Genomic DNA, 14,969 nt, shown 5'->3' on the forward strand with positions numbered 1-14,969 from the left:
CGAGCGAAGGATAGATCATGGGTCACAATGCAACAAAAACTACGGGAAAGCAAGAGACAGCAACAAGAGCATCACTGGTCACTTGCACATGTGGACATCTGTGGCTTTTCCCCTTTTCAAGCTATGCTTAGAAATAAACTTAAATATCAAAATAATTTAAAGGTTACTGGCAAGAAAGATAAAAGGATATATTCTGATTTGAAGCATGGCAACATTATTACCACCACAAACAGTAATGAAAGCAATTACACTAATAAGACAAAATTTTAAGGCAATTGTTATTTCCTTCTCTGAATTAACACACAACATTTTCATCCATCTTCCCCAAATCAGATTGCTAAAGAAATAAAATACATGCATTCACTGCTACCTATACAAAGAGCGTAATATGAACTTAAAGAATTGCTAAGAGATGCCTCTAATTAGGTGTATTTCTTTGGAAAATCATTTATATTGACTTATTTTAACTATAAGTGTAAGATCTAGAAAAGGATGCAAATATGTAACTATATAATAGTGAAACGCTGTGTGTAGCAATTAATATTTTCCTAACTTAAGATAACCTTCCAGTAAGACAAGTCTGAACAACTTCAGACATCCTTATTAGAGTTTATCACGAAGAGACTGAAAGATCTGCACTTACATGAGATAACAGAGCCAGCTCCTGGTGACACGTGACAGCATTCCGATTGGCTTCCATAAAGTACCTCTGCGTGCGCTTCCGTTCCCGTTCCAGCTTCTTCTCCAAAGCCAGCTGGGATGTAGATAAGTTGTCTAAATACTTCATCATGACATCTGATATCATCGAGCTGACTTCTACAATATCTGGGCGGGCTTCTGCATCAGGAGTGAGGCACCTAAGAGAACATAAGCTAATTACAGCACTCTGGTCAATGTTGGGACCAAGGCCATGGGGTGTGGAGGTCAAAGTTAAACCCCACTGTGTGTCCACCATGGTGTCTTCACCCAAGAACACCTGAGATAAGATGGACATCAAGCATAGTTTTGAATCCATGACTTCTCAAAAGGTGTTTGGAATGTTTGGGAAGCCGAGGGAGGCAGCACTGTTCTCTTTGCAGTTGGGCTGACAGGCAAGGGCTACAGGCTGAGCACGAATTGTTCCTCAGGTCTCAGGACAGGTGGATACGGTCACCCACTCCTGTGTGAACTGGTTATTTTCTATAATCACTGCCAAGTCATCACTCAGTGAAACAAATAGGGATCCCAAGAATGTAGGCCCTGATGACCACACTGATGCACCAAACGAAAGGAAGGTTTTTAAGGGATCACAACTTATTGGCTTTTCCCAGCTGTACAGCAGCAATATCAACCCAACTTGATTAGTGTGAGCCTTACAAAACATGAAGTCATAAAACTAAAATGCAATCCAGTTACTAAGAGGTTTAAGATGTCTGTAATATTTTTTTTTAAGTAGCTAATGTGACACATTGCATGCTAATATTTTCTGTGATTTGGAGGTAGGAAATGGCAATCAGCTTATTAAAGAGAGTATTATTTATGTCACAGCTAAACAGTAATACAAGGATATTCAAGACACCACGGAATCAGTTATCATGATCATTGTTAGTATGCTTTAAATACTTCTGGTACTCACTATGATATTTTAATTCAAATTCTCTAATTTCACTGAAGCCATGTTTTTCTTAATAAACTTTACTTTATTTGGACTTTGAGAAAAATACCTACTTTGCACATCTGTATTTGATTTAGCAACCTATAGTTCATACAACTTTCACCTATACTGATGTCTCCAGGAAATATTGGGGAACTATTTTATTTTTATTATTATTATTCACAACATAAGACAAAATAAGACTCTAACTTGTTAATTTGCTAATTACTCTTTTAGACTTGATTATGAGTAGAACATACACCTTTTAACTAGATTTTAAGACATTATCATCTCATACTTAATCTTTGTGTTATTCCTTGCTAAGGCAGTGGTCTTGCCCTCTGGTTATGACAGACACTTTACACATCTGCTGAATTCATATTTAACAAAGTTCGGTCTTTGCATTTATAACAAAGAGAGGCAAGAGATAGTAGAGACAAGGCCAGCTACATAATTTGTGGAGTTCCCAGTGCAAAATCAAAGTGTGGTGCCCCAGCAGGGAGTGAGGAAATCAATCTCCCTTCCCATAGTCCAGGGTCCTAAATGATGGTAGACAGGAGACCCTCAAGAGACTTCAACCTCCATGCCCACATGACGTACTTGATACCTGAATTGGAGGTGGGCAAGAGGCCACACTGTGTCACCCACTCAGTGCAACATGATACTACCACCCTGGTTAAGGATGGCCTCATTTTTGCCTCACCCGAAGATGCCAGCAGGGCACATGCTGCACCCTGATCCTCTCCTTGTCTGCATCCACAAAGCAGAATACAGGATGTTGACACACCCAATCACCACACCAGGTAGAGAACAGTAGCAACGATGGGACAGGGACAGGGTCAGGAACAGGGAGCCGGAGGCCAGGTAGGGGTCAGGGTGTCAGGAGCAGATGGCTGAGAATCTATGTCAGAGAAGTAGGAAGTTGGAGGGACCACTTATGAACTGAGGCTCCCCAGCCTCAAACATACATGCCCCTTGCCTCCTCAGACTTAATTTCCAAAACATAAATTTAAAGATAAAATTATTAAGAATCTCATGACTTTTAATGCAGAGGCTTAAACACTAAGTGCAGGGCAGTTTTGAGTATGAAGCCATAGGCAGTGAGCATTGGTCATAGATCATCCCTGCTTAGATATTTCAGAGAATTCTTAAAAGTGAACAAATGCTGGGGCACCTGGGTAGCTCAGTCGGTTGAGCAACTAACTATTGGTTTCAGCTCAGGTCACAATCTCACTGTTCAAGGGGATTGAGCCCCACATCAGGTTCTGCGCTGATAGCAGGCAGACTACTTAGGATTCTCTCCCTCTCTGTCTGCCCCTTTCCTGTTCTCTCTCTCTCAAAATAAACAAATAAACATGAAAAAACAATTTTAAAAAAGAGTGAACAAGTGCTTCAGTGATTCTCCAATAAAATAAACAAAATTGTGTTGTAGCAAAAACCTAGGCCGTTCTACTCACCTCACCCCCTTTGTCCCCACTCTGCTCTGAGAGACCAGATGGAAAGAATTAGAAAGATGTGATGTTCAGTTGTATTCATTTTGTGTTTCAAGAAACAAAGAGTTGAGGATTATGGTGGTGTGAGTTGTTCCCTTTGTCTCTCTCCTTCAATGTATAACCAGTAGGGCATCCATAAACCAACAAGGTTTCTTCTGCACAGCACACCGGGATGCTGGCGTGATCCATACATCCGTATAACTGAGGGTGAGTGGATCGGACTTCATGGAGGTGGTAGAACCAAGGATAAAGTGTCAGAACTGAGGGAGACTGAAGTTCTAAAAAAGGACCAAACAGACATTCTGGGGCTGAACAACCCGACAAATGGGATGAAGAATGCATTACAAAGCACTGTAAACACAACAGATCAGATGGAAGAGAGAATATGTGATCTGGAAGGTAGGAATCTGGAAATGATTCATATGGAGGAGAAGAGAACTTCTATTTTTAAAATGACTTTTACAAAGTGAAGAAATCCTATGAGAGCTATCAGACTGATTTAAGAGAGCCATCAAAAATAATGGGTATTCCATAAGGAAAAGAGAAGAAGGGGGCAGAGAGGCAGTTAAAAAAATAAGAGCTGAGAACTTCCCAAAGCTGGGGAAAGAACTAGACATAAAAGTCCACGAAGCTAATAAATCACCTTACTGTCTCAATGTAAAAAAACTTTGAGACACATTATAGTGAAGCTGTCAAAAGTCAAGGATAAGAATCTTAAAGGCAGCTCAGGAAAAAGAGACTAACCTACAAAATAACTCCCATTAAACTATGAGCAGATTTCTCTGCCGAAAATCTACAGGCCAGAAGAGAATGGAATGATTACTCCATATATTTATTGAAATATAAAAATATTAGGCAAGAAAACTATCCAGCAATGTTATCCTTCAGGCATGAAGGAGAAATAAAAGATTTCCCAAACAAAAGCTGAATGAGTCTACCACCACTAGACCTGCCTTACAGGACATGTTGAAAGGAGCTCTTCTGCCTTAAACAAAAAGACAGAAGTACCCAGATTTTCAAGTAAGGTGATAAATAGAATCACAAAATTGTACACAAAATTGTACTTCTATTTCAGAATAGGGTGTTAAACTATAACATAAAGGTTAAAGGATAAAAATATTTAAAAAAAAAAAACCTGTACATGCCAACAATTTAGTAGTAAACATATAGCATAAAAAGAGGTAATTTGTGACAACAAAAATATAAACATGGGAGAAGGAAAATGACAGAACCTGTATAGACAAATGAAGATTAGTTGTTATCAGCATAAAATGGACTATTTTATCTATGAGACGTTTTACATAAAGTTCATGGTAACCACAAAACAAAAATCTAGAGCAAAGACACAAAACCGCAAAAAAGGGGAAACTGAGAAAATTATCATAGCAAGTCGCCAACCTAAAATGTAAACAGAAACACAAAGAAAAAGAAACAATAGAGATACAAAACAACCAGAAACTAAAAGACAAAATGGTAGTAGTAAGTCTCCATATACCAATAATCACTGTCAATATAAATGGATGAACTCACCAATCAAAAGGCACCGAATGTCTAGATAGATTAAAAAACAAGACCCAACCAAATGCTGCCTTCAGGAGACTCATCTCAGCTCCAAAGACAAACATAGATTCAAAGCGAAGGGGTAGAAATTGATACTCTAAGCAAATGGTAACTAAAGGAAAACAGATATAACCATACTTATATCAGACATAGTAGGCTTTAAGCCAAAAAATATAACAAGAGACAAAGAAGGTCATTATATAATGACAAAGGGGTCAATACACCAAGAAGATATAACAATAATAAATATACATTCTCCCAAGATCTTCGCATCAAAATATAGTAAGCAAACACTATCAGATCTTAAAGGAGAAATAGACAATGCAATAATAGTAGACCACACTACCAGCAATGGATAGATCATCCGGAAACCAGCATTACCTTGATACCAAACCAGATGATAAAGACACCACAAGAAGAGAAAACTATAGAAAAATATCCCCGATGAATATAGGTGCAAAGATTCTCAACAAAATATTAACAAACAAAACTCAAGAATACACTAAAAGGAGAAAACACCATGGCGAAGAGGGATTTATCCCTGGGATACAAGGAAAGTTCAACACATACAAATCAATAAATGTAATTCGTCACATCAGCAAAATGAAAGATAAAAAATTACTTAATCTCAATACACACAGAAAAAGCATTTGTCAAAATATAACATTCTTTTATGGTAAAAATCCTCAGCAGATTGGGTATAGAAGGAATATATCTCAACATTAAAAAGTCCACATACAACAAACCCACAGGTAACATTATACTCATTGGAGAAAACTTGAAAGTGTTTCCTCTGAGATCACAAGCAAGGCAAGGTTGCCCACTCTCATCATTCTATTCAGGATAGTATTGGAAAAGTCCTAACTAGAGCAATGAGGCAAGGCAAAGAAACAAACAACACCCAAATCAGGAAGAAAGAAGTAAGATTTTCTCTGTTTACAAATGATATCATCTTACATATAGAAAATCCCAAAGAGTCAATCGAAAAAAACTGTTGAAATTAATCAGTGATTTCAGGAAAGGGGCAGGTTACAAAACGAACTTACAGAAACCAGTGGGGATTCTTTTATACTAATGATAAAGCATTAAAAAAAGAAATAAAGAAAACTATCCAAATTGCAATAGCATCAAAAATAACAAAATACTTAGGAATAAATTTAACCAAGGAAGTGAAAGATCTATACAACAAAACTACAAGACTTTGCTGAAAGAAATTGAAGAAGACACAAATAGATGGAAAGACATTTTGTGTTCATGTATCAAAAGAGTAAATATTGTTAAAATGGCCATACCACCAAAAGCCATCTACAGACTCAGTACAGTTCCCATAAAAATACCAAAGGCATTCTTCACAGAAATAGAAGGAACAATCCTGAAATTTGTGTGGAACCACAAAAGGCCCTGATTAGCCAAAGCAATCCTGAGAAAAAAGAATAAAACTGGAGATAACACACATCCTGATTTTAAACTATACTACAAAACCCTACTAATAAAAACATTATCATCCTGGCATAAAAATAGACCCATAGACCAATGGAAGAGTATAGAGAGCCCCAAATTTAAATTACAGAATATATATTCAACTAATATTTGACAACAGAGCCAAGAACACACACTGGAGGAAAGATAGTCTCTTCAACAAATGATTCTGGGAAAAGTGAAGAAATATATACAGAACAAAGAAATTGCCCCCCTATCTCACATCACTCACAAACATTAACTCAAAATCAGAGACTTAAACATAAGACCCGATACCATAAGACTCTTAGAAGGAAAGGAAGAAGCTCCTTGATATTGGTCTTGGCAATGATTTTTTTTTAACATGATGCCAAAAGTAAAAACAACAAAAGAAATGACAAATGGGACTACGTCAAACTCAAAAGCTTCTTCCCAGCTTCTGCTCCTTAATTAACAAAATGAAACAGCAGTTTACAGAAGCAGAGAAAAATTTTACAAGCCACATATCAGATCTACATCAAGAACAAAACACAATTTAATAACAATAAAACAAATAACCTGATTAAATTGGGCAGAACTAAACATATTTTTCCAAAGAGGACATCAAAATAGCCAATAGGCACATGAAAAGATGCTCAATGTCACTAATCACCAAGAAGACGCAAAGAAAAACCATGATGATCTATCACCTTACACCTGTTAGAATGGTTATCATCAAGAAGACAAGAGATAAAAGGTGCTCATGCGGACTTGGTGAGAAAGGAACACTAACACTGTTGGTGAGAATGTAAATTCCTCCAACCACTACAAAAAACCATATGGAGTTTCCTCAAAAAAAAATAAAAAATGGATCTACCATATGATCCAGCAACTCCACTTCTGGGAGTACACCCAAAGGCACTGAAAATAGGATTTCAACAAGGTATCTGCACTCCCATATTTATTCACAAGAACCAAGACATGGAAACAACCCAAATGCCCATCATCATATGAATGAATAAAAGAGTTGGGTGTATATGTACAATGGGACATTATTCAGCCATGAAAAAGGAAGATATCTTCCCATATTTGGCAGTAGAGATGGAACTTGAGCACATTATGCTAAGTGAGATGACTCAGAGAAAGACAAGTACTGTATGATATCACTTACATGGAATCTAGAAAAATCAAAGCTACAAAAAAAATAGAAAGTAAATGGTGGTTATCAGGACACGAGGTGTGGGGGCTATAAGAATGATGGTAGCTAAGTGTACAAACTCATGATGAGTAGTAAATAAGCATAGAGACCTAATGCACCGAATAATGAATATAGATAATAATACTGTACTATAACTATATGATATGATAAATATTGCTTCAACAGCAATCATATTACAATATATCAAATATATACAATACATCATTATGGAGACATTGTACACCATAAATTTACAAAATGCAACATGTCATATTTACTTTGGGGTGGGGGGGGGAGAAAAAAAAACAGAGGTGGGGGGGGGGTAATGTAAAGATCCCTTTGTCCTTAAAACTAGCTGAAAGCATTAACTTTGTTAGTCATCATGACCGGCTCTGAAACAAAGCACCAGACAGCTTATGCAACCAGGCACAGATAGAGAAATGTAAGGCAATTGAAATATTTTGTGCATAAAAGGAAATGTTCTTCTTTTTAAAAAAGTAAACAGACAATACTCTCTTAACAGTGTACTGGAAGGTAAAAATAGTAATGTTGGTACTGGGCAGAGCAACAGAATGGATTTATTTTCTGCCCAAACTCTTCAGGGTTGCTAAGTTATCCTCCCAATGTAAAAGCCTACTAGGAAAGACAAGTTCCAGTGACAGAATGTGCTTGTATGCCATATGAACGGACAGGAAAAAGGAAAGATTCTACACATTAGAAACACAACTGCATGAACTCTACTTGAGACCGGGTGTAGACAGTGAAAATGAGATGGGAAAGCGGAAGGATAATATAATTGGAAACAACATCAAGTATGAAATTAAGAATGAGTCCAGTAAAGTTTCCCATTAATGGCTATTTTATATTCCAAAGGCTCTATCATGTTGTTGTTGATCAGGTCTGAGCCTAATTTGCTGAGTCATAAATGATTATTAAGACCAACTTTTACCTTTATATATTCCTTGCATCAATTTCCTAAAGAAAATAGGAAACTGAAAAAATAGAAAATTGAATTTGCTTCCTTATTCTTTTGGAACTTAATTTTTAAAGACTAAAGATCCAAAGCAAATTAAATATGTAATTGCATAAAATTCATGGCTGAATTTGGTTTTATGTATGTCAAATTTTGTAAAGATAAAACTTTGTGATGTGAACCCAGACGAGTCTTGAATAACTTAAATGAAGACCACATCTGCTACAGAATGCACACATCTTAATGTATGATCAGTTACCAAATTAAAACTAAATCATCAGTTCTTACTTATTATAGCATCTCAGTGTTTTGAATTAAAAGTGTCCTTATGAGCATTTCATCCCGAGTCCCCTGATGGTGATCATTCATCCTCTTAAACATTCTGGTGACAGGGAACTCACTCCCCACCCAGCAGCCTGCCTCACTATGGGCATCTCTAATCCTGACACATACTTCTTTTTTTTTTTTTTAAGTTTATTTATTTATTTTGAGAGAGAGAGAGAGAGAGAGCACAAGAGAGCATGAGAAAGGGAGACGTAGAGAGACAGGGAGAGAGAGAATCCCCAGCAGGTTCCAACACCGTCAGTGCAAAGCCCAACGCAGGACTTGATCCCATGATCCATGAGATGATGACCTGAAACCAAGAGTCAGACACTTAACTGGCTGAGCCACCCGGATGCCCCAGGCACATACATCTAACGGTGAGCTGACCTGGGCCTCCTTGGAACTCCACTCCATGGTTGTGGCTCCACTTTTCTGAAGTCCAGAGAATAAACTCAGTTGTTTTCACATATTTGGTGCCATTCCATTTTCATGCTTGTATCCCAAACTTGTTGACCCAACCTCCAACTCACCATGGGAACAGTCCCACTTCTCTCCATCAACACCACCACTATTTCAGTCAGATCCGCCATCATCTCTCGGGAGATAGCTAGATCCGCTTCCCTTCCCTCCCCCAATCCTTCCTGTCTATTCCCCACGGAGCAGCCAGCATGATCTTTCCTATAGAAGAAATTTTCACTATATGCCAGCCTATAAATGACCTTAAATTTTCTCCTCAGTACTTGAGATAAAAATTCAAAGTCCTCAATGTGGCCTAGTTGATCTGGCCCCCGTCAGCCTCCCCAGGCCCTCAGCATTCTTTGGCTATTCTCTTCCTTACTTGACATGCTACCTCCAATTTCTTTTAGTTCCTCAAACTAATAAGCTCTATGGTCTATGAAATGTTTTCTCTACTCTGTTTACTATTTGAGAATTAGTGGTTGTTTAGGTCTCGGATTACATGTTCTTTCTAAATAGAAACTTCCCGCAAGTCGCTCGACTAGGCCAAGTCCTTCTGGTCTCTCATTGCTTCCTTTACCATTCTTCATCAAATTTATCAGAACTTATTTTAGATACTTAATCCCATAAATAGTAACACTAATGTTATTAATAACAATACCTAATTTTACTGACGGTTCACTTGATGCTGGCACTGTGCGAAAAACACTAGAAGCGTTATCCTATTTAGGCTTTGGAACCAGCCCATGAGTAGTTACTACTGCTACCTGTACATCACAGATGAGAAAAGGGGTTGAATGGTAGAGTAGGGATTAAAATCCAGCTGATTCCAGGGGCACCTGGGTGGCTCAGTTGGGTAAGCAGCCAACTTCGGCTCAGGTCATGGTTTCACGGTTTGTGAGTTGGAGCCCCGCGTCAGGCTCTGTGCTAACAGCTCGGAGTCTGGAGCCTGCTTCAGATTCTGTGTCTCCCTCACTCTCTGCCCTTTCCCTGATCCGTCTCTCTTTCTCTCTCAAAAATAAATAAACATTAAAAAATCGATCGATCAATCAATCAATAAAATCCAGCTGATTGCAGAATCTATTGATGTTCTTAAACTTTACATGTAATATTGGTATCTGACTCCTCCACTAACCTGTTAGCCCCAAGACACATGGATACCAGTAGCCAGGGAGCCTGTCAGAAGCAAATTATGGCCCAGTGCCACAAACTCAGAGTTTGCCCAGTACCACAAACTCAGAATAATGTCTCTGTACATTTTCTCTGCACCACCCCTCCCCTGGTCTTTATGGCACTCAAATACCTATGAAAAAGAGAAATTAAATGACTAAATCTAGTATTCTTGTCTTCACATCTCCGGAGACTTCTTGAATTTTTAAGGCACTTTCCAGAAAACAAATAGCAGATAATAGGATCAAATTGTGGAGACGAGCAATTTAAATACATTTGTCTGGATTCATTAGCAACAGGGCATGATCTAATATATGCAGAATTCAGATTATTCCAAAAGGGGTTTCAGCTCATTTCCCATAATATTAACAATGATAATTGCCAATATTGCTTAAGATTTACCATTTGCCAAGCTCTATGCTAAGTGATTTTCATAGTTACTTTGTATAATTATCACACCAGCCTGATGAGTTTGGTATTATTACAGCCCCCATTTTAACTGGATGAGGGAACAGAGATGCAGAAAGACGGTCCAATGTTTGTTCAGAGTCTACAGTTGGTGAAACTCAGCCCCAGCTGGGCCTGGGCCCCTTAACTGTAGGACAGCACTGTGCTGAACAAGGAAAGTTTCAATATGTAATCCTACAAACTGTGAGAGTACCTATTAATGTGAACGACAGGCTCAGAGGAGAAAGTGAAGGGAATACATCTCTTACATTCCATCAGAGGTGGTGCTAGGTGCTGGGGCAGGTACAGAACCAAGTTTAAAGGCAACTGGGCAGGAGAATGGACAGATATTCTATCTTGGGGGAGTCTGGGATTTCTATAATAATAATGAGGATTTGACTGAGCTTGATGGGGCAGATAAGTAGTCTTGAGCCAACTTAGGAGCATACATTCGTACATAAATAACAGCCAGAAAACAAGTCATTTATTCATAGAACCAGTATTTGTTAAGGGTCTGTCTTGTACCAGGCACTGCTCTGGGCTCTGAAGAGCTATGAATGAGACTGGGGAAGACCCTGCTCCTGGAGAGTTTTCCTTCTGGTGGGGACAAGACAGACAATAAGGAAACAAGTCTGCATGGACCTGTCTAACATGTCAAGGGATGGGTGCCATGAGCTTTGTGAAGCAGGCAAGAGGGCCAGAGAGCAGAGAGGCTGTGGGGAGATCAGGCAGGCTCCCTGATGATGGCAAATAACATCAGAGACATGAATGAAATGGGGCCTATGCCATGCACATACCAGAGGGAAGAGAAGTCCAGGAAAAGGCAAGAGGGAGGACAAAGGTCCAGAGGCAGTCGCATGCCAGGACTCGCAGGGAGCTCCCTGTGGCTGCAGGGAGGGAGGGAGCACCAAGGGAGCAGAGGGAAAGTGGGACGGAAGGGTGACAGGTCAGCGGGGACAAGCCCTGTGAGGTCAGAACTTTGTGAATGCAACGGGACATGACTTTCATTAAAATCCTACTACACTGCCGGCCAGAGCGCTTCTTTCTGACTTGCTTTGAAGAATTATTATACAACATAACATTACCAATTTAAAAATAGAAATGAAAAAGTGCTTGCAATTGTATCATTTTGCATGGCCTTTGTCAGTTTCCTATGTCCTTGTCTAGCCTTTTCTCACATCTGTGCATATATTTACAGTTTTTCTCAGAGTTACAAACAGCTTTACGTCCTGTTTGCTTTACTTAGCTTCTTACCGTATTTGTTTTACGGCCTGATACAAAGCCCTCTGAATAATCATTCTGATGACTGCATAATATTGCAAGTGCAGACACTACCTCCTCTTGGACACTTCAGTGGCTTCCAACTGGTCACCATTACTGATGATACACAAATATTTTTCTGGGTTTGGATTATGTGGCAGCCCTTCTTCTTCATGAATATGGACACAGTAAATTCGGAGAGATGCGAGGTCTTTCTTGACGATCCCTATCGGTTCAGAGTTGTGAGGATAATTACCTGCTGATGGTATCTGTCACTTTCTCAGAGTAGGTGCCTTCTGGCACTGGTTCATATACCGCCTGCACTATCTGCAAAACAGACAGACTAGTGTGATGGACATAAAGAGGCCACGAGTATCTACACTACTTGGCCACAACATGAAAGCTGCTCAATAAGCATTATGACCATGCACACATTTTAATCAGAAACAAAAACATCCCAACAAATAAAAAATTAACATCAAGTAAACAGTTCTCGAGCACAGATTGTATTCTTCAAGCTGAGTTAAAGTTAGCCTCAGATTCATAATAAATGATGTGTAGGATAATATAATATGCCAATTGTAGGCAATCCAAACCACAATTAAAAATGAAAGACCAAAAGTAATTTGATAGATTTATTTGTATAATTTTCTATGATAAATGAAGACAATTATAGGGGGAAATGTGCCATAGCACATGATGTATATTTAGAAGAAAGGGGGGAAATAATGAACTGGATCACGTGGTTAATAAAACAATGTGCCTGCTTTTAATTGACATTTTCATAAAAACCACAAATGATCTATTTAGGGAGAAAAGAAATGGCGTTTTTAGCAACACAAGACCCTTCTGTCTCCCAACACTGCTTACTTTTGTAGCCAGGGAGAGCATGTTGGTGCTGTAGAAGGGAGGATTCAGAGTTGCCATCTGATAAAGGATGCAGCCTGCCGCCCAGACATCAGCCTTCTCCCCATACGGCTCGCTCTTCAGTACCTCAGGGCTGAATTAAAATAAAGTTGTTAATAGATACTGTAAAAGGCAGAAGAAATCAGCACAGAAAGAAGTCCAATTTTCAAGCAATAGTTGGAGATATGAGGGGAAAAAATGGAAACTCTTTATCACTAATTCAAATAAATATATTAAAAACTATCTTTGAATTCTCCCAGACTCAGATGAATCAAGAAGCACCATCAAGCGATTCCATTTTAAGCACTAAATATCAATGAACCGTATAAATATTGCCTATTAAGTGCCTAAGGAAGTTATTTCCAGAAACAATCACCCCTCTGTGGTAGAAGGAATTGTTGGCTCCGGATCTTTACAATTCTGAGGATTTTGCACATCTCACCCTTACGACGGTCTCTTGGGAAGTGGTCATCACCCACCTCTGCCTTTGGTTTTGTTTTGTGTTGGTGTGGCCAGTGGAATATGGAAATGACAGTGAACCAGACCAGAGCCTTTGTCTTAGCAAATATTGAGTGCTTTCATTTGTCCTTTGAGGAGCTTCTGTCCATTACCAAGAGAAGAACATATCCCAGTGGCTGTTGTCCCACCAGCCTGGGTCCAGCATAAAATACACGGAGGAGATCTGCCCCAGACACTGCATAAACCTACAGCCTGAAGGAAGGAGAGCTTGCTCAGAAGACCCAGACCTATGAGTCTAACAATAAATGCTTATTGTTTTTTTAAATTTTTTTAATGTTTATTTATTTTTGAGAGAGAGAGACACACACAGACAGAGCGCAAGTGGGAAGGGGCATAGAGGGAGGGAGACACAGAATCCAAAGCAGACTCCAGGCTCTGAGCTGTCAGCACAGAGCCTCAATGTGGGGCTCGAACCCACAAACTGTGAGATCATGACCTGAGCTGAAGTCAGACGCTCAACCAACTGAGCCACTCAGGTGCCCCAATAAATGTTTATTGTTGAATGCTACTGAAATATTTGTGATTTGTCATACAGCATTAGTATTGGATAACTGACTGATACAGCCCCTCCCATTGCTCTTCAACTCTAGCCTATAAAGTAGGAGGAAGACCATATTTAAATATGTTGCAGAAAATGACAACATCCAACCTGTTCATCTCTTCTGAAATCACATTTCCAATCGGACATGGATGCTGTCAGCCTTTAAATGAATTTAAGGTGTGAGAGTTTATGGTTTTGAAATTTTTTTAAGTGGAGGGGAGTGCAATTCTCCTAGATATTTTGGAGTAATATAAGTCTCCTCTATCATATTTGTAGAGTGAAACTCAGGAAAGGGTTTAAAGCACTTAATACCCACACATCCTAAATTAAGTACTTTAGCAATTCACTTCTGTATGTATTTAGGACTGTGCTCAGCCCTCTACATAAATAGAGTAGGGATTAAGGGTTAGCTTTGATGGTGGATTAAGGTATAAAGAAACTGATAAATTGATATTAGAACAACCAGAGTAGACATAAATCAATGTTGACTATTAAGAATATCCAAGGAGAGGCGGCGCATGGGTGGCTCGGTCAGTTAAACGTCCGACTTCAGCTCAGGTCATGATCTCGCGGTCTGTGAGTTCGAGCCCCGCGTCGGGCTCTGTGCTGACAGCTCAGAGCCTGGAGCCTGTTTCAGATTCTGTGTCTCCCTCTCTCTCTGACCCCCCCCCCCCCCGTTCATGCTCTGTCTCTCTCTGTCTCAAAAATAGTAAATAAACGTTAAAAAAAAAAAAAGAATATCCAAGGAGTTGCTATTTTTGCGAGATTATGAAGAATTCCTAGTTTTAGATTTACATTATGTGCTTGCAGAGGAAGGTATGATTTCTAGGTCTCTCAGTTGGGCATTTTCATATTTGGTGTTTTTGAGCTCAATAGCATGGCAGTGGGGGAAATGGGAATGAAATTTCCAGGACTCTGCTGGTTCTAACTGTATAAAAAGTGTCTCCTGTTGTCACCTGTCAACTGTTCACATTTAAAAGAAAATGCCTTAACAAGAAATAATGTCCTCCAGAGGAAAAAAATGTCCTTGGCCCCCGACAGAAAAATTTCTC

General features: G+C 39.1%; 1 protein-coding gene across 6 annotated transcripts in view; it reads right to left on the minus strand.

The window, feature by feature from the left end:
- NEK10 (NIMA related kinase 10) overlaps positions 1–14,969 on the minus strand; it is a 231,100-nt gene that overhangs the window by 83,063 nt on the left and 133,068 nt on the right. For all 6 annotated transcript variants that reach the window (XM_043595557.1, XM_043595555.1, XM_043595558.1 and 3 more), the window contains 3 exons: positions 12,822–12,951; positions 12,208–12,278; positions 644–857 (listed from right to left, as the gene is read on the minus strand). In XM_043595557.1, coding sequence (XP_043451492.1) covers positions 644–857; positions 12,208–12,278; positions 12,822–12,951 — 415 coding nt within the window. The remainder of the gene's footprint in view (positions 1–643; positions 858–12,207; positions 12,279–12,821; positions 12,952–14,969) is intronic.

This window comes from Prionailurus bengalensis, chromosome C2 (assembly GCF_016509475.1).
Source record: "Prionailurus bengalensis isolate Pbe53 chromosome C2, Fcat_Pben_1.1_paternal_pri, whole genome shotgun sequence".
Classification (NCBI taxonomy): Eukaryota; Metazoa; Chordata; class Mammalia; order Carnivora; family Felidae; genus Prionailurus; species Prionailurus bengalensis.